Consider the following 26,961-nt stretch of genomic DNA (forward strand, 5'->3'; position numbering starts at 1 on the left):
ATTCTCTCCGGGCACTGCGTCTTCCTTCACCAATAAAAACTGACCGCCACGAAATGGCAAAATAGTGTTTAGGGTGGCGTTAAACACCAATCAATCAATCAATCACAACGTATTCAACAGATTCTAGATGTCTTTTTGTTTATCTGTGTCGTTGGCTTATACATAGCATTTTCTGTTATTCATCTGCAATCTTTATATCTGTTTCCATTTAGAAAAAAAGGTTTAACAACGTACAGTGGCAAACATTTTTTAGACTACTAAACTCAAATCGATATAATACTTTGCTTAGTTTCCTCTGTTACCTATTCTGACATCGGACTCGGACTTCTTTTAAACTGAGTTTTACTGTGCGTATTGCTGTGTGTTTGTTTATTCTATATTGGCTAGAGATATAGAGAAAGGGTTGAGATCTCACTAACATGTTTAACCCTGCCGCATTTTTTGCGCCTGTCCCAAGTCAGGAGCCTCTGGCCTTTTTTAGTCTTCTATTTTTTAAATTTTAATTCATTTATATGTTTCAAAGTTTAGTGTGACGTCCGTTTTCACTGAACTAGTACACATTTTTGTTTAGGGGCCAGCTGAAGCCCGCCTCCGGGTGCGGGATTTTCTCGCTGTGTTGAAGGCCCATTGGAGGCCTTGGGCTGTTTTCTGCTCTTTGGTCGGGTTGTTGGCTCTTTGACACATTTCCCATTTCCATTCTCAATTTCATTAAATGTTCGAGGCAGCACAAGTCAGTTGTTTTCTCGCTTTAAGCTTTTATCTCATGATTGTTTAATTACATGTAGACAAAAACTAAACAAGTAAAACACAATGTGTACGTTATATTTTTTAGTTTGAAGCAAATACAAAACACAGCTGCCGGCTATATCTTTATTGCAGTATATCTACAGAAATATATATGTGGATTATGATTTAATTTCATGTCCGTTTTACCATTTCGAGAAAAGATGATCTTTATATCTTTAATTTTTATTAGTAAGCACCTGTCTTTCCACCATGCACGCCATGTCCACCATATCCAACATATTCTAAACCATAGCTGCCATGTCCACCGTATCCTCCCCTATTTCCACCTTATCCGCCATATCCTCCCCTTTTTCCACCATATCCACCATATCCTCCACTATTTCCACCATATCCGCCATATCCTCCCCTTTTTCCACCATATCCACCATATCCTCCCCTATTTCCACCATGTCCACCATATCCAACATATTCTAAACCATAGCTGCCATGTCCACCGTATCCGCCATGTCCACCATATCCTCCCCTACTTCCACCATATCCACCATATCCTCCCCTATTTCCACCATATCCACCATATCCTCCCCTAGTTCCACCATATCCACAACCTTTACCATGACAACTACCAAATGAAGTTGCACATATGGCTGACAAAAGGAAAATTAGAACAACCTCGAGCTTCATTTTTAGCTAAAATATTATAAACATGATAAATAAATAAAAGTGAAATATAGAGAGCAGTAAATTGTGACTTTTTCTCAGAATCTAAAATACTATTATTATAGAAACTGGTGCGTACATTAAATTAATTATTGGCTTGTTTGTCAATGCGACGTTCGGTGCATTTTACTGTTCCACGCGTATCATGTTCATTGAAGGGAGAATTTAAGCATAATTTACTCTATACGTTTGGTTGTTCCTATTTAAAAATAAAAAAAGAGATAGGGTCAAAGCCGCCAATAGTCTTCAATCTTTACTTGAATTCATAGTATCACAGCCCAAAAAGTGTACCTTGAGTAACTAACAATATCATGTAAAAATAAGGATTGCCAATGAGACAACTATCCACTAAAGTTCAAATGAAGTGGATTTAAGCAATTATAGGCAACCGTACGGCCTTCAACAGTGAGAGAAACTCATACCGTATAGTCGGCTAAAAAATGCGCCGACATAAAATAATATGAAACAATTCAATTGAGAAAATTAACGGCCAAATTAATCACAAAACAATTTACGAAAAAAAATTATGCCCGACATGGTTTATTTTTAATCAGATCATCAAATTATAAACGCCTGAAGATAGCCAAAAACCACAATTTTGACAGATTTTTGAGTTTTTTTCAAACATGTATAAGAAGGAAATCATTAACCATAACCAGATTTCTGTAATATTTGCAAATTTCCGTCAAAATGCCCGGCATCAATTAAGAAAAAAAATAGCATTGAATGACATTTTGATTTGTGGATTTATGTAAAATTATGAATTAATATTTTTAGTATATAAAATATACACTCCTTTTTTATACAAATTCAAGTAGGATTTGAACAGTTTCAGATTTAACCTTGTGAGTGAAACAAATACAATGGGAATTGGTCCTACTGCTTTCTTCCTCTAATAACGTCCTTGTTGTGTTTTAATTTGCATGCTCTCGATGTTTGGGTTTTGTGTCTCGTATAGAACAGTAAACTTCAATGTCTTGTTATTTGAGGTTGAACTGTTACAATCTATAATATTCTTGTTTGAGAAATCTACATACAAACGTGTATAGTTTTAATTGTTCGTATGTAGTATTATCCTCTGTTTAAGGGCCTTTCAAATTAGATTACTGGTCTTATTCCAGTGGCGGATCCAAGATGGGGCGAAGAGGGCGTACGCCCCTCTTTTAATCGCAAGAAAACTAATATCGTGTTTCTCACGATTTATATGATTTATTAGCATAAAATTGTGCAAATGTTTTTATATATATCTTGTATCTTTGTATATCTTACATTTTTTTATGAATAAACCCCCACCCCTTTTCAAAATTCCTGGATCCGCACTTAGGTTCTTTGGTAATCTTTTACTGTCTGTTTAATGTCATATGCAAATTAGTTATAAATTCATATTCGTTAAATGATATTGAAAAGGTCTAAAAGTTTCCTTTCGTCTTCACTATTATCAAGAGATAGTGTTTAAAATCCGTTTTCCAGTTAAATATATACATGCAATAATATTCAAGACAATTACAAATTGACAATTCAAAACAGGTGGTTTGAATTTGAATTTCATTGCTGATGTATAGCTCATAGAGGTAGATGACATATTTAGATTGGCAAAAAAAACTCGTATGCGTACACCTCCGAAGATTTAATGCTTGTGAATTTTAACAAGTATATAATACACATAGTTTTAGAAGACCACCAATTCACCTTCTCCAACGTATGTAAAGGTAGCCCTTCTCTGACAAAAAATAGTGCTTTTGATGTCATTGTTTACTTAAACTAACCAACAAATTAGCAGAAATGAAACTTTTGGCGAAAGAGAAATGTAATTCGACCATATTGAGCTAAAACTTACTTGTACATGAGTTTACATAAAAAATTGAGGATCAATGCGCTCCATGGTATACTTATTTAAGATTTCAAGAAAACTAGGGATTATTTTAGTAGTTGTCTCCGAACGCTCATTTTTCATTACAAGACTTTAAACATTGGCTGAAAATTGGCATGTAGAAAGATGATATATGTACAATTCATGATATACCTGGTTTCTATGAAGTTAAACTTAACGTTAAATATTTAGAAAGTTGTGAAAATTGAAAAAAAATGGTTGAAAAGATAGGGATTTTGAATTTTCAACACAATAACAGTTAACAACAATGTCAAATTTAAGAAAACAGATAACAGGTAATTAGTCAATAATAGTTAACAGCACATACATTTTCAAATAGTTGAAACAAATTTAAAAATGCCTAAAACCCATTTAACAGAAAGGATCATGCCCCCACCCCCCCCTTCAGTTAAAACCCGAATGCTCAGGAAGGGTAAACAATATTTGTTCAAGACGAATAATTTGCAATATTGTTATATGACTAATACTAGTAGATAACAACACAACCATTGAATAATGAAAAGGCAACAAATTGTTATTTAAGCCATGACAAATGTAACATATACATTGACATCGTAGTCACAGGTAGTCCATAAGTATACTGGCGTCCATTAACCTTCGAAAAAAAAACTTTTAAACATTTAGTTCAGTGGCTTCGTCGTAAGTAACAACCAAATACAAAGAAAATTACTAGAAAGTTAAGTTTTCAACCGACATATGGATTTGAAAAAGATGGAACGCAGACCTAACTGTGATATTCTGCATTTCAACTACAATGACTAAGAACCATATACGCAATCAACAAAGTAGTCATCATTTGAAATGTCCTGTAATGGGGGAGCGAGGGAAGGAATTTGTAAGCTCTGATTACAATTTATAGTTTAGGAAAATTGATGAATTTAACATTTAATAAAACACTTTCTAGAAAAATTTCTACTTTTTTTTCAATTTGAAAGCAATGTTAACACTCCATATTTATAAATATTTCTTATCATTAAAAAAGCACACAATCCTCGAAAAATAATTTCAATATATCAAACAGGAACATAGAGGAGGGTCTGGATGGGGCCCTTCATTTCTTTATTATTTATCTTTTTAGGCCATTTTTCTCTATTCTTTATTGTTTTTGCCCATTATTCTCTATATTTAAGCACCCCATTATTCTCCTTTCTTTATTTTTTGGGTCCATTTTTCTCTAATCTTTGTTTTTTTGTCCATTATTCTCTATTTTGTAAACCCCCTTCGAGACTCTCGTAGAGTGAACGTCAACTGGATAACTTAGCCTATAGAACTGAAGTAAAGAGGTCTACGTATAGTCCTCAAAGTCATGTTATGTACTCGTCCCAATGTCTCGTAAAACGACACATTTTGAAAATTGATTAGGATAAAACCTCCTTAGTTATCTTCCAGATTTAAAAATAATAGTTTAAACTTGTAGCCCTAACAAAAATAGAAGAAACAACTCTTTCTTATTCTTTCTTTAGGTCATTTTCTCTTTCCTTTATTTATTGTCCATTATTCTCTATTCTTTATTTGTTATCCATTATTCTCTATTCTTTATATTTGTCCATTATTCTCTATTCTTTATAATTTGTTTATTACTCTCTATTCTTTATAATTTGTCCATTATTCTCTATTCTTTATAATTTGCCCATTATTCTTTATTATTAATTTGTTGTCCATTATTCTATATTCTTTATATTTAAGCACCATGAGCACCCTCTTTTCACTTTTTTTAATTTTTTGGTCGATTTTTTTCTTTTCTTACTTTTTATTTTGCCCCGTTTCCATAATTAAACCTTAATATAATTAGCTACAATTCTTTTGTAATAAAAGATTGAGAAAAAAACGTAGAATCTTAAATAAAATACAAGATATTTAACTTACCTTTTGAGATGTTGCATGAAGTGTGCAGATGCAGTATTTTAGTGGTTTATATACTATAGCATGCACCGCATGATGGAGATTTATATGGTCAATTCGTCAAACAATAAAATTTTTAAATTCAAATTTACGTTTTTATTATTTTTCTTATTTTATTTTATGCCTTCAATGATGTAAAAACATCTAAAGAAAATAACACCTCTTGCTTAAACATCATTTATCTAGACGATTTACAATATATTTCCAAACTTCAATCAAGTACATTGACTGATGACCACGTTACCTTGAAAAGCTTTGTGTTCAATTAATTTTAAGATCTATATTTATACCTCGATGTAATGGTTATCAGTCTTTTGGATGCACACGGTCCTTTGTCAAATAAAAACTGAAAGTTTAATTTTTATTTTGCTTTAACTGCATATATTGTATACTAATACTCCTTTTTATTTGATAGAGGACTGAAAAGAATGAAAGTGTGATAACAATTGATCATCACAAGTGCTGAATATACAATTAAATGTAGCATTTACCAATCTTTATTTCAGATGTTTCAGTGAAAAGTATGCTAAATTCAGTGATTTTTCTCTTACTTGTATTTGTCAGGTCTGTATGCCTGCATACGGACCTGGTGTATGTTGAAATCTCATCTAACTAATAAATTTACATATCTGATGTCTGTATGCCTGCATACAGATCTGGTGTATGCTGAACTTTTAATTTGGGATAATAAATGGCATTTCTTATAGTCTGTATGCCTGCATACCGACCTGGCATATGCTAAACTCCCACTCTATGCAAATACTAGTATTTGTCAGGTTTTTATGCCTGCTTACAAATCTGGTGTATGTAGAACCTTCAATATCATTTATTTTGGCATATTCAGGTCTGTATGCCTGCATACCGACCTGGCGTATGCTAAACTCCCGCTCTATGCAAATACTAGTATTTATCAGGTCTGTATGCCTGCATACAAATCTGGTGTATGTAGAACCTTCAATATCATTTATTGTGGCATATTCAGGTCTATATGCCTACATATGAACCTGGTGCATGCAGACCTAAGTTATTATTTAATTTGGCATTTTTCAGCCAGGTCTGTATGCCTGCATCCAGACCTATTGGATTCTCAACTCTTATACAATATACATGTTTGTAGTGGCAAGTCAGTATGCCTGAATGCTTAAGCATTTGATATGTAGTGACATTTCTCATATTTTAATGTCGGCATAAGCAACCTGTATCAAAATAAGTAGAGGGTGTGTGATTGCGAAAGAGACATCTCTCCATCAAAGGCCGAATAACATGGATGTAATTAATAATGCATAGCCTTCAACTCCCGTTTTATTTTGAAAAAAAGTTCTCAATTTTTTAGCTGCAACACTCAGTGGTTTATTCTTGTATATCAATCCGCTTTCCGAAAAACTCTAATGAAAAGAAAAAAATATATAAGTGGAATGCATATGTATATTTGTCAGCATACCAACCTATAATAGATATAAGAAGATGTGGTATGAGTGCCAATGAGACAACTCTCCATCCAAGTCACAATTTGTAAAAGTAAACCATTATAGGTCAGAGTACGGTCTTCAACACGGAGCCTTGGCTCACACCGAACTGCAAGCTATAAAGGGCCCCAAAAATGACTAGTGTAAAACCATCTATGGTAAAACCATTCAAACGGGAAAACTAACGGTCTAATCTATATAAAAAACGAGAAACGAGACATACTTATGAACCACATCAACAAACGACAACTACTGAACATCAGATTCCTGACTTAGGACAGGTGCAAACAAATGCAGCGGGTTTAAACGTTTGAATAGGTACCAACCTTCACCCTTATCTGAAACAATAGTGTAACATCACAACATAGAAAGACACACTATAAAATATCAATTGAAATGGCTTATTTCAATCAAAAGACATATTAACACACTGGTGAACAGACTCTGATACTGAATATTTACTTGACCTTTTCAGTTCACGGTATTCTTGCATACAAAACGGTGAACTCTTAATTTTATTTACTTAGATATACCAGATCTGATTGCCTGCATACCGACCTGTGTTCTATTGAATATATTTTTACATACATTTTAGTATTGACAAACCAAGCTGGTGTTTAATGAGCTGTGATTTTACAATGTATACCTATAGTGTAATTGTGTAGGGTTCGTCTCCAGACCAAAATGTCTGCATATTTCGTGGAACTTATTGCATAATATTATCAAGCTGAACGGTTTGCATTCTAACCAGCCGTATGTTGAAGTCATATTTAAAATTGCAAAAACTATCATTTTTCATCATGTTAATAGTTAGTAACTCTAATTGATAGATATTAAATGAGACGGTCTTAACTTCTGATATAGATGGCAAAATGCATACTTAATAGATAGAGCAAAGTTTTAAGTCAGTGTGTATGCACCTATGCATGTCAACATGGTGTATGGCAAACGTCTTGTTTCGGATTTTTTTTAAAATGCTTTAAGGGGCGGGGCTCTCTGAATACAACTTAATGTACAAGGATGTACGCCAAACATGTATTTTAAATAACGGTAATTTAAACAATTTGCAATGATCTATCTTGACTGAATATCATAAGTCGATATCTAACTGGACTGGCTAGTCAAATGCGTTTTGTTAAAATATACTTTTTCACTCGTTTGGTCTTCTGGAAAATGTTGTTTGTGCTGTATTTAGACCCCTCTACCAAAAAAATTTGTTTTGCATGCACACGTATAAAAATTGCGGTTTTTATCCAACGCAATCATAGGTTTGAACGCTGTTTTCAATTTAGACTTGTTTATATTTTTTCGTTTGGGCTTGTATTATATTTGCCTTCGGGTATATATGATCCGTTCATCCTATTTTGACTCTTTCAAATTTCAAGAGTCTATCCTAAATTGAGGTAAATTATATGGCCTTCCAAATACCTTTTCGATTCCTAACATCACTGAAGAGACATTAATTGTCGAAATCCGGATATTGTGTAAAAATTTTTGCACCTCATGTTTGCGGTATACCATCTTTTCCGCAAGTTTATTGTTTTCTGTTTGGTAATAAATTAATAATAAGATCTATTTTGTTACATCTTGTGATCAGTTTATTTGGCATTCGCCAATGGCAGTCAGCAGGGTTTAAGAACATCAGTTGTCCAACCTGCTAGTCAAATGCGTTTTGTTAAAATATACTTTTTCACTCATTTGGTCTTTTTTTTTTTTAAATGATTTTTGTGCTGTATTTAGACCCCTCTACCAAGAAATTTATTTTGCATGCACACGTATAAAAATTGCGGTTTTTATCCAACGCAATCATAGGTTTGAACGTTGTTTTCAATTTAGACTTGTTTATATATTTTCGTTTGGGCTTGTATTATATTTGCCTTCGGGTTCATATGATCCGTTCATCCTATTTTGACTCTTTCAAAATTCAAGAGTCTATCCTAAATTGAGGTAAATTATATTGCCTTCAAAACATCCTTTTCGATTCCTAATATCACTGAAGAGACATTAATTGTCGAAATCCTGATTTGGTGTACAAATTTTTGCACCTCATGTTTGCGGTATACCATCTTTTCCGCAAGTTTATTGTTTTCTGTTTGGTAATAAATTAATAATAAGATCTATTTTGTTACATCTTGTGATCAGTTTATTTGGCATTCGCCAATGGCACTCAGCAGGGTTTAAGAACATCATTTGTCCAACCTGCTAGTCAAATGCGTTTTGTTAAAATATACTTTTTCACTCATTTGGTCTTTTGGAAAATGTTGTTTTTGCTGTATTTAGACCCCTCTACCAAGAAATTTATTTTGCATGCACACGTATAAAATTGCGGTTCTTATCCAACGCAATCATAGGTTTGAACGTTGTTTTCAATTAAGACTTGTTTATGTTTTTTCGATTGGAATTGTATTATATTTGCCTTCGGGTATATATGATCCGTTCATCCTATTTTGACTCTTTCAAAATTCAAGAGTCTATCCTAAATTGAAGTAAATTATATGGCCTTCCAAATACCGTTTCGATTCCTAACATCACTGAAGAGACATTAATTGTCGAAATCCGGATATGGTGTACAAATTTTTGCACCTCATGTTTGCGGTATACCATCTTTTCCGCAAGTTTATTCTTTTTCTGTTTGATAATAAATTAATAATAAGATCTATTTTGTTGCATCTTGTGATCCGTTCATTTGGCATTCGACAATGGCAGTCAGCAGGGTTTAAGAACATCAGTTGTTCGACCTGCTAGTCAAATGCGTTTTGTTAAAATATACTTTTTCACTCATTTGGTCTTTTGGAAAATGTTGTTTGTGCTGTATTTAGACCCCTCTACCAAGAAATTTGTTTTGCATGCACACGTATAAAAATTGCGGTTTTTATCCAACGCAATCATAGGTTTTAACGTTGTTTTCAATTTAGACTTGTTTATATTTTTTCGTTTGGGCTTGTATTATATTTGCCTTCGGGTATATATGATCCGTTCATCCTATTTTGACTCTTTCAAAATTCAAGAGTCTATCGTAAATTGAGGTAAATTATATGGCCTTCCAAATACCGTTTCGATTCGTAACATCACTGAAGAGACATTAATTGTCGAAATCCGGATATGGTGTACAAATTTTTGCACCTCATGTTTGCGGTATACCATCTTTTCCGCAAGTTTATTGTTTTCTGTTTGGTAATAAATTAATAATAAGATCTATTTTGTTACATCTTGTGATCCGTTTATTTGGCATTCGCCAATGGCAGTCAGCAATGTTTAAGAACATCAGTTGTTCGACCAGCTAGTCAAATGCGTTGTGTTAAAATATACTTTTTCACTCATTTGGTCTTTTGGAAAATTTTGTTTGTGCTGTATTTAGACCCCTCTACCAAGAAATTTATTTTGCATGCACACGTATAAAAATTGCGGTTTTTATCCAACGCAATTATAGGTTTGAACGTTGTTTTCAATTTAGACTTGTTTATATTTTTTCGTTTGGGCTTGTATTATATTTGCCTTCAGGTTCATATGATTCGTTTATCCTATTTTGACTCTTTTAAAATTCAAGAGTCTATCCTAAATTGAGGTAAATTATATGGCCTTCCAAATACCTTTTCGATTCCTAACATCACTGAAGAGACATTAATTGTCGAAATCCGGATATGGTGTACAAAGTTTTGCACCTCATGTTTGCGGTATACCATCTTTTCCGCAAGTTTATTGTTTTCTGTTTGGTAATAAATTAATAACAAGATCTATTTTGTTACATCTTGTGATCCGTTTATTTGGCATTCGCCAATGGCAGTCAGCAATGTTTAAGAACATCAGTTGTTCGACCAGCTAGTCAAATGCGTTGTGTTAAAATATACTTTTTCACTCATTTGGTCTTTTGGAAAATTTTGTTTGTGCTGTATTTAGACCCCTCTACCAAGAAATTTATTTTGCATGCACACGTATAAAAATTGCGGTTTTTATCCAACGCAATTATAGGTTTGAACGTTGTTTTCAATTTAGACTTGTTTATATTTTTTCGTTTGGGCTTGTATTATATTTGCCTTCAGGTTCATATGATTCGTTTATCCTATATTGACTCTTTTAAAATTCAAGAGTCTATCCTAAATTGAGGTAAATTATATGGCCTTCCAAATACCTTTTCGATTCCTAACATCACTGAAGAGACATTAATTGTCGAAATCCGGATATGGTGTACAAATTTTTGCACCTCATGTTTGCGGTATACCATCTTTTCCGCAAGTTTATTGTTTTCTGTTTGGTAATAAATTAATAATAAGATCTATTTTGTTACATCTTGTGATCAGTTTATTTGGCATTCGCCAATGGCAGTCAACAGGGTTTAAGAACATCAGTTGTCCAACCTGCTAGTCAAATGCGTTTTGTTAAAATATACTTTTTCACTCATTTGGTCTTTTTTTTTTTTAAATGATTTTTGTGCTGTATTTAGACCCCTCTACCAAGAAATTTATTTTGCATGCACACGTATAAAAATTGCGGTTCTTATCCAACGCAATCATAGGTTTCAACGTTGTTATCAATTAAGTCTTGCTTATATTATTTCGTTTGGACTTGTAATTTATTTGCCTTCGGGTTTATATGATCCGTTCATCCTATTTTGACTCTTTCAAAATTCAAGAGTCTATCCTAAATTGAAGTAAATTATATGGCCTTCCAAATACCGTTTCGATTCCTAACATCACTGAAGAGACATTAATTGTCGAAATCCGGATATGGTGTACAAATTTTTGCACCTCATGTTTGCGGTATACCATCTTTTCCGGAAGTTTATTGTTTTCTGTTTGGTAATAAATTAATTATAAGATCTATTTTGTTACATCTTGTGCTCCGTTTATTTGGCATTCGCCAATGGCAGTCAGCAGGGTTTAAGAACATCAGTTGTTCGACCTGCTAGTCAAATGCGTTTTGTTAAAAAATACTTTTTCACTCGTTTGGTCTTCTGGAAAATGTTGTTTGTGCTGTTTTTAGACCCCTCTACCAAAAAAATTTGTTTTGCATGCACACGTATAAAAATTGCGGTTTTTATCCAACGCAATTATAGGTTTGAACGCTGTTTTCAATTTAGACTTGTTTATATTTTTTCGTTTGGGCTTGTATTATATTTGCCTTCGGGTATATATGATCCGTTCATCCTATTTTGACTCTTTCAAATTTCAAGAGTCTATCCTAAATTGAGGTAAATTATATGGCCTTCCAAATACCGTTTCGATTCCTAACATCACAAAAGAGACATTAATTGTCGAAATCCGGATATGGTGTACAAATTTTTGCACCTCATGTTTGCGGTATACCATCTTTTCCGCAAGTTTATTGTTTTCTGTTTGGTAATAAATTAATAATAAGATCTATTTTGTTACATCTTGTGATCAGTTTATTTGGCATTCGCCAATGGCAGTCAGCAGGGTTTGAGAACATCAGTTGTCCAACCTGCTAGTCAAATGCGTTTTGTTAAAATATACTTTTTCACTCATTTGGTCTTTTTTTTTTTTAAAATGATTTTATTGCTGTATTTAGACCCCTCTACCAAGAAATTTATTTTGCATGCACACGTATAAAAATTGCGGTTTTTATCCAACGCAATCATAGGTTTGAACGTTGTTTCCAATTTAGACTTGTTTATATTTTTTCGTTTGGGCTTGTATTATATTTGCCTTCGGGTTCATATGATCCGTTCATCCTATTTTGACTCTTTCAAAATTCAAGAGTTTATCCTAAATTGAGGTAAATTATATTGCCTTCAAAACATCCTTTTCGATTCCTAATATCACTGAAGAGACATTAATTGTCGAAATCCTGATATGGTGTACAAATTTTTGCACCTCATGTTTGCGGTATACCATCTTTTCCGCAAGTTTATTGTTTTCTGTTTGGTAATAAATTAATAATAAGATCTATTTTGTTACATCTTGTGATCCGTTTATTTGGCATTCGCCAATGGCACTCAGCAGGGTTTAAGAACATCAGTTGTCCAACCTGCTAGTCAAATGCGTTTTGTTAAAATATACTTTTTCACTCATTTGGTCTTTTGGAAAATGTTGTTTTTGCTGTATTTAGACCCCTCTACCAAGAAATTTATTTTGCATGCACACGTATAAAAATTGCGGTTCTTATCCAACGCAATCATAGGTTTGAACGTTGTTTTCAATTAAGACTTGTTTATGTTTTTTCGATTGGAATTGTATTATATTTGCCTTCGGGTATATATGATCCGTTCATCCTATTTTGACTCTTTCAAAATTCAAGAGTCTATCCTAAATTGAAGTAAATTATATGGCCTTCCAAATACCGTTTCGATTCCTAACATCACTGAAGAGACATTAATTGTCGAAATCCGGATATGGTGTACAAATTTTTGCACCTCATGTTTGCGGTATACCATCTTTTCCGCAAGTTTATTGTTTTCTGTTTGATAATAAATTAATAATAAGATCTATTTTGTTGCATCTTGTGATCCGTTCATTTGGCATTCGACAATGGCAGTCAGCAGGGTTTAAGAACATCAGTTGTTCGACCTGCTAGTCAAATGCGTTTTGTTAAAATATACTTTTTCACTCATTTGGTCTTTTGGAAAATGTTGTTTGTGCTGTATTTAGACCCCTCTACCAAGAAATTTGTTTTGCATGCTCACGTATAAAAATTGCGGTTTTCATCCAACGCAATCATAGGTTTTTAAATTGTTTTCAATTTAGACTTGTTTATATTTTTTCGTTTGGGCTTGTATTATATTTGCCTTCGGGTATATATGATCCGTTCATCCTATTTTGACTCTTTCAAAATTCAAGAGTCTATCGTAAATTGAGGTAAATTATATGGCCTTCCAAATACTGTTTCGATTCCTAACATCACTGAAGAGACATTAATTGTCGAAATCCGGATATGGTGTACAAATTTTTGCACCTCATGTTTGGGGTATACCATCTTTTCCGCAAGTTTATTGTTTTCTGTTTGGTAATAAATTAATAATAAGATCTATTTTGTTACATCTTGTGATCCGTTTATTTGGCATTCGCCAATGGCAGTCAGCAGGGTTTAAGAACATCAGTTGTTCGACCTGCTAGTCAAATGCGTTGTGTTAAAATATACTTTTTCACTGATTTTGGTCTTTTGGAAAATTTTGTTTGTGCTGTATTTAGACCCCTCTACCAAGAAATTTATTTTGCATGCACACGTATAAAAATTGCGGTTTTTATCCAACGCAATTATAGGTTTGAACGTTGTTTTCAATTTAGACTTGTTTATATTTTTTCGTTTGGGCTTGTATTATATTTGCCTTCAGGTTCATATGATTCGTTTATCCTATTTTGACTCTTTTAAAATTCAAGAGTCTATCCTAAATTGAGGTAAATTATATGGCCTTCCAAAAACCTTTTCGATTCCTAACATCACTGAAGAGACATTAATTGTCGAAATCCGGATATGGTGTACAAATTTCTGCACCTCATGTTTGCGGTATACCATCTTTTCCGCAAGTTTATTGTTTTCTGTTTGGTAATAAATTAATAATAAGATCTATTTTGTTACATCTTGTGATCAGTTTATTTGGCATTCGCCAATGGCAGTCAACAGGGTTTAAGAACATCAGTTGTCCAACCTGCTAGTCAAATGCGTTTTGTTAAAATATACTTTTTCACTCATTTGGTCTTTTTTTTTTTAAATGATTTTTGTGCTGTATTTAGACCCCTCTACCAAGAAATTTATTTTGCATGCACACGTATAAAAATTGCGGTTCTTATCCAACGCAATCATAGGTTTCAACGTTGTTATCAATTAAGACTTGTTTATATTATTTCGTTTGGACTTGTATTATATTTGCCTTCGGGTTTATATGATCCGTTCATCCTATTTTGACTCTTTCAAAATTCAAGAGTCTATCCTAAATTGAAGTAAATTATATGGCCTTCCAAATACCGTTTCGATTCCTAACATCACTGAAGAGACATTAATTGTCGAAATCCGGATATGGTGTACAAATTTGTGCACCTCATGTTTGCGGTATACCATCTTTTCCGCAAGTTTATTGTTTTCTGTTTGGTAATAAATTAATAATAAGATATCTATTTTGTTACATCTTGTGCTCCGTTTATTTGGCATTCGCCAATGGCAGTCAGCAGGGTTAAAGAACATCAGTTGTTCGACCTTGCTAGTCAAATGCGTTTTGTTAAAATATACTTTTTCACTCATTTGGTCTTTTGGAAAATTTTGTTTGTGCTGTATTTAGACCCATCTACCAAGAAATTTGTTTTGTATGCACACGTATGAAAATTGCGGTTTTTATCCAACGCAATCATAGGTTTGAACGTTGTTTTCAATTTAGACTTGTTTATATTTTTTCGTTTGGGCTTGTATTATATTTGCCTTCGGGTTCATATGATTCGTTCATCCTATTTTGACTCTTTCAAAATTCAAGAGTCTATCCTAAATATTAAGGTAAATTATATTGCCTTCCAAATACCTTTTCGATTCCTAACATTACTGAAGAGACATTAATTGTCGAAATCCGGATATGGTGTACAAATTTTTGCACTTCATGTTTGCGGTATACCATCTTTTCCGCAAGTTTATTGTTTTCTGTTTGGTTATAAATTAATAATAAGATCTATTTTGTTACATCTTGTGATCAGTTTTTTTGGCATTCGCCAATGGCAGTCAGCAGGGTTTAAGAACATCAGTTGTTCGACCTGCTAGTCAAATGCGTTTTGTTAAAATATACTTTTTCACTCCTTTGGTCTTTTGGAAAATGTTTTTTGTGCTGTATTTAGACCCCTCTACCAACAAATTTATTTTGCATGCACACGTATAAAAATTGCGGTTCTTATCCAACGCAATCATAGGTTTCAACGTTGTTTTCAATTTAGACTTTTTTTTATATTTTTTCGTTTGGACTGGTATTATATTTGACTCGGGTTTTTATGATCCGTTCATCCTATTTTGACTCTTTTAAAATTCAAGAGTCTATCCTAAATTGAAGTAAATTATATGGCCTTCCAAATACCGTTTCGATTCCTAATATCACTGAAGAGACATTAATTGTCGAAATCCGGATATGGTGTACAAATTTTTGCACCTCATGTTTGCGGTATACCATCTTTTCCGCAAGTTTATTGTTTTCTGTTTGGTAATAAATTAACAATAAGATCTATTTTGTTACATCTTGTGCTCCGTTTATTTGGCATTCGCCAATGGCAGTCAGCAGAGTTTAAGAACATCAGTTGTTCGACCTTGCTAGTCAAATGCGTTTTGTTAAAATATACTTTTTCACTCATTTGGTCTTTTGGAAAATGTTATTTGTGCTGTATTTAGATCCCTCTACCAACAAATTTGTTTTGCATGCACACGTATAAAAATTGCGGTTTTTATCCAACGCAATCATAGTTTTAAACGTTGTTTTCAAATTAGGCTTGTTTATATTTTTTCGTTTGGGCTTGTATTCTATTTGCCTTCGGGTTTATATGATCCGTTCATCCTATTTTGACTCTTTCAAAATTCAAGGGTCCATCCTAAATTGAGGTAAATTATATTGCCTTTCAAATACCGTTTCGATTCCTAACATTACTGAAGAGACATTAATTGTCGAAATCCGGATATGGTGTACAAATTTTTGCACCTCATGTTTGCGGTATACCATCTTTTCCGCAAGTTTATTGTTTTCTGTTTGGTAATAAATTAATAATAAGATATCTATTTTGTTACATCTTGTGATCCGTTTATTTGGCATTCGCCAATGGCAGTCAGCAGGGTTTAAGAACATCAGTTGTTGGACCTGCTAGTCAAATGCGTTTTGTTAAAATATACTTTTTCACTCATTTGGTCTTTTGGAAAATGTTGTTTTTGCTTTATTTAGACCACTCTACCAACAAATTTGTTTTGCATACACACGTATGAAAATTGCGGTTTTTATCCAACGCAATTATAGGTTTGAACGTTGTTTTCAATTTAGACTTTTTTTATATTTTTTCGTTTGGACTTGTATTATATTTGACTTCGGGTTTTTATGATCCGTTCATCCTATTTTGACTCTTTCAAAATTCAAGGGTCTATCCTAAATTGAGGTAAATTATATGGCCTTCCAAATACCTTTTCGATTCCTAACATCACTGAAGAGACATTAATTGTCGAAATCCGGATATGGTGTACAAATTTTTGCACCTCATGTTTGCGGTATACCATCTTTTCCGCAAGTTTATTGTTTTCTGTTTGGTAATAAATTAATAATAAGATCTATTTTGTTACATCTTGTGATCAGTTTATTTGGCATTCGCCAATGGCAGTCAGCAGGGTTTAAGAACATCAGTTGTCCAACCTGTTAGTCAAATGCGTTTTGTTAAAATATACTTTTTCACTCATTTGGTCTTTTTTTTTTTAAATGATTTTTGTGCTGTATTTAGACCCCTCTACCAAGAAATTTATTTTGCATGCACACGTATAAAAATTGCGGTTCTTATCCAACGCAATCATAGGTTTCAACGTTGTTTTCAATTTAGACTTGTTTATATTATTTCGTTTGGACTTGTATTATATTTGCCTTGGGTTTATATGATCCGTTCATCCTATTTTGACTCTATCAAAATTCAAGAGTCTATCCTAAATTGAAGTAAATTATATGGCCTTCCAAATACCGTTTCGATTCCTAACATCACTGAAGAGACATTAATTGTCGAAATCCGGATATGGTGTACAAATTTTTGCACCTCATGTTTGCGGTATACCATCTTTTCCGCAAGTTTATTGTTTTCTGTTTGGTAATAAATTAACAATAAGATCTATTTTGTTACATCTTGTGCTCCGTTTATTTGGCATTCGCCAATGGCAGTCAGCAGAGTTTAAGAACATCAGTTGTTCGACCTTGCTAGTCAAATGCGTTTTGTTAAAATATTCTTTTTCACTCATTTGGTCTTTTGGAAAATGTTATTTGTGCTGTATTTAGATCCCTCTACCAACAAATTTGTTTTGCATGCACACGTATAAAAATTGCGGTTTTTATCCAACGCAATCATAGTTTTGAACGTTGTTTTCAATTTAGGCTTGTTTATATTTTTTCGTTTGGGCTTGTATTCTATTTGCCTTCGGGTTTATATGATGCGTTCATCCTATTTTGACTCTTTCAAAATTCAAGGGTCCATCCTAAATTGAGGTAAATTATATTGCCTTCCAGATACCGTTTCGATTCCTAACATTACTGAAGAGACATTAATTGTCGAAATCCGGATATGGTGTACAAATTTTTGCACCTCATGTTTGCGGTATACCATCTTTTCCGCAAGTTTATTGTTTTCTGTTTGGTAATAAATTAATAATAAGATATCTATTTTGTTACATCTTGTGATCCGTTTATTTGGCATTCGCCAATGGCAGTCAGCAGGGTTTAAGAACATCAGTTGTTGGACCTGCTAGTCAAATGCGTTTTGTTAAAATATACTTTTTCACTCATTTGGTCTTTTGGAAAATGTTGTTTTTGCTTTATTTAGACCACTCTAACGAGAAATTTGTTTTGCATGCACACGTATGAAAATTGCGGTTTTTATCCAACGCAATTATAGGTTTGAACGTTGTTTTCAATTTAGACTTTTTTTTATATTTTTTCGTTTGGACTTGTATTATATTTGACTTCGGGTTTTTATGATCCGTTCATCCTATTTTGACTCTTTCAAAATTCAAGGGTCTATCCTAAATTGAGGTAAATTATATTGCCTTCCAAATACCTTTTCGATTCCTAACATCACTGAAGAGACATTAATTGTCGAAATCCGGATATGGTGTACAAATTTTTGCACCTCATGTTTGCGGTATACCATCTTTTCCGCAAGTTTATTGTTTTCTGTTTGGTAATAAATTAATAATAAGATCTATTTTGTTACATCTTGTGATCAGTTTATTTGGCATTCGCCAATGGCAGTCAGCAGGGTTTAAGAACATCAGTTGTCCAACCTGCTAGTCAAATGCGTTTTGTTAAAATATACTTTTTCACTCATTTGGTCTTTTTTTTTTTAAATGATTTTTGTGCTGTATTTAGACCCCTCTACCAAGAAATTTATTTTGCATGCACACGTATAAAAATTGCGGTTCTTATCCAACGCAATCATAGGTTTCAACGTTGTTTTCAATTTAGACTTGTTTATATTATTTCGTTTGGACTTGTATTATATTTGCCTTGGGTTTATATGATCCGTTCATCCTATTTTGACTCTATCAAAATTCAAGAGTCTATCCTAAATTGAAGTAAATTATATGGCCTTCCAAATACCGTTTCGATTCCTAACATCACTGAAGAGACATTAATTGTCGAAATCCGGATATGGTGTACAAATTTTTGCACCTCATGTTTGCGGTATACCATCTTTTCCGCAAGTTTATTGTTTTCTGTTTGGTAATAAATTAACAATAAGATCTATTTTGTTACATCTTGTGCTCCGTTTATTTGGCATTCGCCAATGGCAGTCAGCAGAGTTTAAGAACATCAGTTGTTCGACCTTGCTAGTCAAATGCGTTTTGTTAAAATATTCTTTTTCACTCATTTGGTCTTTTGGAAAATGTTATTTGTGCTGTATTTAGATCCCTCTACCAACAAATTTGTTTTGCATGCACACGTATAAAAATTGCGGTTTTTATCCAACGCAATCATAGTTTTGAACGTTGTTTTCAATTTAGGCTTGTTTATATTTTTTCGTTTGGGCTTGTATTCTATTTGCCTTCGGGTTTATATGATGCGTTCATCCTATTTTGACTCTTTCAAAATTCAAGGGTCCATCCTAAATTGAGGTAAATTATATTGCCTTCCAGATACCGTTTCGATTCCTAACATTACTGAAGAGACATTAATTGTCGAAATCCGGATATGGTGTACAAATTTTTGCACCTCATGTTTGCGGTATACCATCTTTTCCGCAAGTTTATTGTTTTCTGTTTGGTAATAAATTAATAATAAGATATCTATTTTGTTACATCTTGTGATCCGTTTATTTGGCATTCGCCAATGGCAGTCAGCAGGGTTTAAGAACATCAGTTGTTGGACCTGCTAGTCAAATGCGTTTTGTTAAAATATACTTTTTCACTCATTTGGTCTTTTGGAAAATGTTGTTTTTGCTTTATTTAGACCACTCTAACAAGAAATTTGTTTTGCATGCACACGTATGAAAATTGCGGTTTTTATCCAACGCAATTATAGGTTTGAACGTTGTTTTCAATTTAGACTTTTTTTTATATTTTTTCGTTTGGACTTGTATTATATTTGACTTCGGGTTTTTATGATCCGTTCATCCTATTTTGACTCTTTCAAAATTCAAGGGTCTATCCTAAATTGAGGTAAATTATATTGCCTTCCAAATACCTTTTCGATTCCTAACATCACTGAAGAGACATTAATTGTCGAAATCCGGATATGGTGTACAAATTTTTGCACCTCATGTTTGCGGTATACCATCTTTTCCGCAAGTTTATTGTTTTCTGTTTGGTAATAAATTAATAATAAGATCTATTTTGTTACATCTTGTGATCAGTTTATTTGGCATTCGCCAATGGCAGTCAGCAGGGTTTAAGAACATCAGTTGTCCAACCTGCTAGTCAAATGCGTTTTGTTAAAATATACTTTTTCACTCATTTGGTCTTTTTTTTTTTAAATGATTTTTGTGCTGTATTTAGACCCCTCTACCAAGAAATTTATTTTGCATGCACACGTATAAAAATTGCGGTTCTTATCCAACGCAATCATAGGTTTCAACGTTGTTTTCAATTTAGACTTGTTTATATTATTTCGTTTGGACTTGTATTATATTTGCCTTGGGTTTATATGATCCGTTCATCCTATTTTGACTCTATCAAAATTCAAGAGTCTATCCTAAATTGAAGTAAATTATATGGCCTTCCAAATACCGTTTCGATTCCTAACATCACTGAAGAGACATTAATTGTCGAAATCCGGATATGGTGTACAAATTTTTGCACCTCATGTTTGCGGTATACCATCTTTTCCGCAAGTTTATTGTTTTCTGTTTGGTAATAAATTAACAATAAGATCTATTTTGTTACATCTTGTGCTCCGTTTATTTGGCATTCGCCAATGGCAGTCAGCAGAGTTTAAGAACATCAGTTGTTCGACCTTGCTAGTCAAATGCGTTTTGTTAAAATATACTTTTTCACTCATTTGGTCTTTTGGAAAATGTTGTTTGTGCTGTATTTAGATCCCTCTACCAAGAAATTTGTTTTGCATGCACACGTATGAAAATTGCGGTTTTTATCCAACGCAATCATAGGTTTGAACGTTGTTTTCAATTTAGACTTGTTTATATTTTTTCGTTTGGGCTTGTATTATATTTGCCTTCGGGTTCATATGATTCGTTCATCCTATTTTGACTCTTTCAAAATTCAAGAGTCTATCCTAAATATTGAGGTAAATTATATTGACTTCCAAATACCTTTTCGATTCCTAACATCACTGAAGAGACATTAATTGTCGAAATCCGGATATGGTATACAAATTTTTGCACCTCATGTTTGCGGTATACCATCTTTTCCGCAAGTTTATTGTTTTCTGTTTGGTAATAAATGAATAATAAGATCTATTTTGTTACATCTTGTGATCAGTTTATTTGGCATTCGCCAATGGCAGTCAGCAGGGTATAAGAACATCAGTTGTTCGACCTGCTAGTCAAATGCGTTTTGTTAAAATATACTTTTTCACTCCTTTGGTCTTTTGGAAAATGTTTTTGTGCTGTATTTAGACCCCTCTACCAACAAATTTATTTTGCATGCACACGTATAAAAATTGCGGTTCTTATCAAACGCAATCATAGGTTTGAACGTTGTTTTCAATTTAGACTTTTTTTTATATTTTTTCGTTTGGACTTGTATTATATTTGACTTCGGGTTTTTATGATCCGTTCATCCTATTTTGACTCTTTCAAAATTCAAGGGTCTATCCTAAATTGAGGTAAATTATATTGCCTTCCAAATACGGTTTCGATTCCTAACATCACTGAAGAGACATTAATTGTCGAAATCCGGATATGGTGTACAAATTTTTGCACCTCATGTTTGCGGTATACCATCTTTTCCGCAAGTTTATTGTTTTCTGTTTGGTAATAAATTAATAATAAGATCTATTTTGTTACATCTTGTGATCCGTTTATTTGGCATTCGCCAATGGCAGTCAGCAGGGTTTAAGAACATCAGTTGTTGGACCTGCTAGTCAAATGCGTTTTGTTAAAATATACTTTTTCACTCATTTGGTCTTTTGGAAAATGTTGTTTTTGCTTTATTTAGACCACTCTAACAAGAAATTTGTTTTGCATGCACACGTATGAAAATTGCGGTTTTTATCCAACGCAATTATAGGTTTGAACGTTGTTTTCAATTTAGACTTTTTTTTATATTTTTTCGTTTGGACTTGTATTATATTTGACTTCGGGTTTTTATGATCCGTTCATCCTATTTTGACTCTTTCAAAATTCAAGGGTCTATCCTAAATTGAGGTAAATTATATTGCCTTCCAAATACCTTTTCGATTCCTAACATCACTGAAGAGACATTAATTGTCGAAATCCGGATATGGTGTACAAATTTTTGCACCTCATGTTTGCGGTATACCATCTTTTCCGCAAGTTTATTGTTTTCTGTTTGGTAATAAATTAATAATAAGATCTATTTTGTTACATCTTGTGATCAGTTTATTTGGCATTCGCCAATGGCAGTCAGCAGGGTTTAAGAACATCAGTTGTCCAACCTGCTAGTCAAATGCGTTTTGTTAAAATATACTTTTTCACTCATTTGGTCTTTTTTTTTTAAATGATTTTTGTGCTGTATTTAGACCCCTCTACCAAGAAATTTATTTTGCATGCACACGTATAAAAATTGCGGTTCTTATCCAACGCAATCATAGGTTTCAACGTTGTTTTCAATTTAGACTTGTTTATATTATTTCGTTTGGACTTGTATTATATTTGCCTTGGGTTTATATGATCCGTTCATCCTATTTTGACTCTATCAAAATTCAAGAGTCTATCCTAAATTGAAGTAAATTATATGGCCTTCCAAATACCGTTTCGATTCCTAACATCACTGAAGAGACATTAATTGTCGAAATCCGGATATGGTGTACAAATTTTTGCACCTCATGTTTGCGGTATACCATCTTTTCCGCAAGTTTATTGTTTTCTGTTTGGTAATAAATTAACAATAAGATCTATTTTGTTACATCTTGTGCTCCGTTTATTTGGCATTCGCCAATGGCAGTCAGCAGAGTTTAAGAACATCAGTTGTTCGACCTTGCTAGTCAAATGCGTTTTGTTAAAATATACTTTTTCACTCATTTGGTCTTTTGGAAAATGTTGTTTGTGCTGTATTTAGATCCCTCTACCAAGAAATTTGTTTTGCATGCACACGTATGAAAATTGCGGTTTTTATCCAACGCAATCATAGGTTTGAACGTTGTTTTCAATTTAGACTTGTTTATATTTTTTCGTTTGGGCTTGTATTATATTTGCCTTCGGGTTCATATGATTCGTTCATCCTATTTTGACTCTTTCAAAATTCAAGAGTCTATCCTAAATATTGAGGTAAATTATATTGACTTCCAAATACCTTTTCGATTCCTAACATCACTGAAGAGACATTAATTGTCGAAATCCGGATATGGTATACAAATTTTTGCACCTCATGTTTGCGGTATACCATCTTTTCCGCAAGTTTATTGTTTTCTGTTTGGTAATAAATGAATAATAAGATCTATTTTGTTACATCTTGTGATCAGTTTATTTGGCATTCGCCAATGGCAGTCAGCAGGGTATAAGAACATCAGTTGTTCGACCTGCTAGTCAAATGCGTTTTGTTAAAATATACTTTTTCACTCCTTTGGTCTTTTGGAAAATGTTTTTGTGCTGTATTTAGACCCCTCGACCAACAAATTTATTTTGCATGCACACGTATAAAAATTGCGGTTCTTATCAAACGCAATCATAGGTTTGAACGTTGTTTTCAATTTAGACTTTTTTTTATATTTTTTCGTTTGGACTTGTATTATATTTGACTTCGGGTTTTTATGATCCGTTCATCCTATTTTGACTCTTTCAAAATTCAAGGGTCTATCCTAAATTGAGGTAAATTATATGGCCTTCCAAATACGGTTTCGATTCCTAACATCACTGAAGAGACATTAATTGTCGAAATCCGGATATGGTGTACAAATTTTTGCACCTCATGTTTGCGGTATACCATCTTTTCCGCAAGTTTATTGTTTTCTGTTTGGTAATAAATTAATAATAAGATCTATTTTGTTACATCTTGTGATCCGTTTATTTGGCATTCGCCAATGGCAGTCAGCAGGCTTTAAGAACATCAGTTGTTGGACCTGCTAGTCAAATGCGTTTTGTTAAAATATACTTTTTCACTCATTTGGTCTTTTGGAAAATGTTGTTTTTGCTTTATTTAGACCACTCTACCAAGAAATTTTTTTTGCATGCACATGTATAAAAATTGCGGTTTTTATCCAACGCAATCATAGGTTTGAACGTTGTTTTCAATTTAGACTTGTTTATATTTTTTGTATGGGCTTGTATTATATTTGCCTTCGGGTTTATATGATCCGTTCATCCTATTTTGACTCTTTCAAAATTCAAGAGTCTATCCTAAATTGAAGTAAATTATATGGCCCTCCAAATACCGTTTCGATTCCTAACATCACTGAAGAGACATTAATTGTCGAAATCCGGATATGGTGTACAAATATTTGCACCTCATGTTTGCGGTATACCATCTTTTCCGCAAGTTTATTGTTTTCTGTTTGGTAATGAATTAATAATAAGATCTATTTTGTTACATCTTGTGCTCCGTTCATTTGGCATTTGTCAATGGCAGTCAGCAGGGTTTAAGAACATCAGTTGTTCGACTTGCTAGTCAAATGCGTTTTGTTAAAATATACTTTTTCACTCATTTGGTCTTTTGGAAAATGTTGTTTGTGCTGTATTTAGACCCCTAAAACGGGTTTATATGATCCGTTCATCCTATTTTGACTCTTTCAAAATTCAAGAGTCTATCCTTAATTGAGGTAATTTTTATGGTCTTCGAAATACCGTTTCGATTCCAAACATCACTGAAGAGACATTTATTGTCGAAATCCGGATATGGTGTACAAATTTTTGCACCTCATGTTTGCGGTATATAAAGGCAACAGCAGTATACCGCTGTTCGAAACTCATAAATCGATAGAGATAAAAACAAATCCGGGTTACAAACTAAAACTGAGGGAAACGCATCAAATATAAAAGGAGAACAACGACACAACAAAAACACAACATTAAAATGTAACACACACAGAAACGAACTATAATATAACAATGGCCATTTTCCTGACTTGGTACAGGACATTTTAAGAAAACAATGGTGGGTTGAACATGGTTTTGTGGCATGCCAAACCTCCAGCTTTTATGGCAACGTCAAACACAACACCAAAACGACAACATCACATGACAGATCCACAATACAAATAAATGGGAGAACATATAGGACAAAGAAACACACGAATAATAGCTAACAAAAGGTACTAGGCTTAAAATTCAATACACCAGACGTGCGTCTCGTCCACACAAGACCAACCAGTGACGCTCAGATGAAAAGGTTTGAAACCCAAAACAAGTATAAAGCTGAAGAGCACCGAGGACCAAAACGTCAAAAAAGTTGCGCCTAACACGGCCAGGGTTTTCTGCCTGGGACAAGAACATCCTTATTATTTAGAATAATTTATAATTTTGCAAACAGTAAATTTTATAAAATGACTATATAATAGATATACATGATAAAACCGAAGTGGGGACTAACTACAGAATAAAAACGGATACATTACATAAAACAACTTAATCCAACACATAAAAATACACAGCCGAGTTAGCCAAAGCCTCAACGCTCAAAGTGACGTCACATTTGAAATTCTAAAAAAACACACAAGTGACGTCACATTTGAATTTGTAAAAATATTTCCCAAAAATAAGATAGGATTAGGATTGATTCAAGATTAGATTTGTAATACTGACATTACATTTATTAATAACAATGAAAATTACAATACTTATTAATATCAAATTGTGGTAGTAATTAGATGATTAATTGTATTATCTAGCTATGTCGGTATTTCTTCTGAATCAAACTGTAAACCAAATATATCGTATAAATTTCGTTGAACCAAACTAAAATCTAATATATGAAGGGGGTGATTAATTATCTTTACCATAACACACGAATATAAAAGAAAAGACGTTAAGACATTTGACAAAATCCGACGAGAATAACAAATATAACATCAAAATTAAATACATGAATATATGATAGAAAAGTACCGTGACACGTCTTATAGCAATGCGGTTTCATACTCAGCAAAACAGTCACAATCGGGAATAAGTCACGTTCGGTAATTAAAAGATCAGACGACGTAATGACAAACCACAATCTAACACGTGGTAAAAATGTCCTTAGTTAGTTTAGACAAAGACACATCGTATGGATCAACCAATTCGTGATGGTGTCCGTAAAATTTACGGAGTGTCATTTTTAATCTGTCCTCCTCATAGCTTTTTTGGAGCAGTTTCTGCGTAAGGAGCACACTCCTGTATATGAAGTCCGTATAGTGTGAACAAGCACGAGAATAACGTTTCAATTGAGATATGTAAACACCATACGAAGGGGCATAGGGTATGTTACTGCTGAGAAATGGGAAATTGATAATTGGGAAGTTGAAATCGTCCCGTTTATCATAGATTTTCGTGTGAAGTCGTCCATCTGTGTCAATATTGAGGAAAAGATCAAGGTATGAAGCAGTCCTTCTAGTATCAGTAGTATCCTTAATTTCAAGTTCACTGGGATATATGAGATGTAAGTATTGGCTGAAATATGGGTTATTCAATGATAGAACATCATCAATATATCGGAAAGTAAAATTAAAGAATTTCGCAAGATGCTTTTTCTTTTTGTCTTTTAGAAGGTTCTGAATGAATTCTGCTTCATACGAGTACAAAAACAAATCGGCCAGTAGGGGTGCACAATTAGTTCCCATTGGAATACCGACTGTCTGTTGAAATATAAAACCTCCAAACTCAACAAATATATTGTCGATCAAAAAGTCCAGCATTTTGATAATATCATCTTCAGTATATTTTCTGGTAGATTCAGTGTGGTTTTTCACAAAATATGAATTATTGTAACCCAAAACAAGAAATTTGTATCTACGATTCCCATTTTTTTTCAAAA

General features: G+C 33.2%; 1 protein-coding gene across 1 annotated transcript in view; it reads right to left on the reverse strand.

Moving 5' to 3' along the window:
- Positions 1 to 862: 862 nt before the first annotated feature.
- Positions 863 to 26,961, reverse strand: part of LOC127724149 (TATA-binding protein-associated factor 2N-like) — a 75,337-nt gene continuing 49,238 nt past the window's right edge. The window contains exon 2 of the mRNA XM_052231025.1: positions 863 to 1,434. Coding sequence (XP_052086985.1) covers positions 1,075 to 1,434 — 360 coding nt within the window. The 3' untranslated portion in view covers positions 863 to 1,074. The remainder of the gene's footprint in view (positions 1,435 to 26,961) is intronic.

This window comes from Mytilus californianus, unplaced genomic scaffold (assembly GCF_021869535.1).
Source record: "Mytilus californianus isolate M0D057914Y unplaced genomic scaffold, xbMytCali1.0.p SCAF_14, whole genome shotgun sequence".
In the NCBI taxonomy this organism is placed as follows: Eukaryota; Metazoa; Mollusca; class Bivalvia; order Mytilida; family Mytilidae; genus Mytilus; species Mytilus californianus.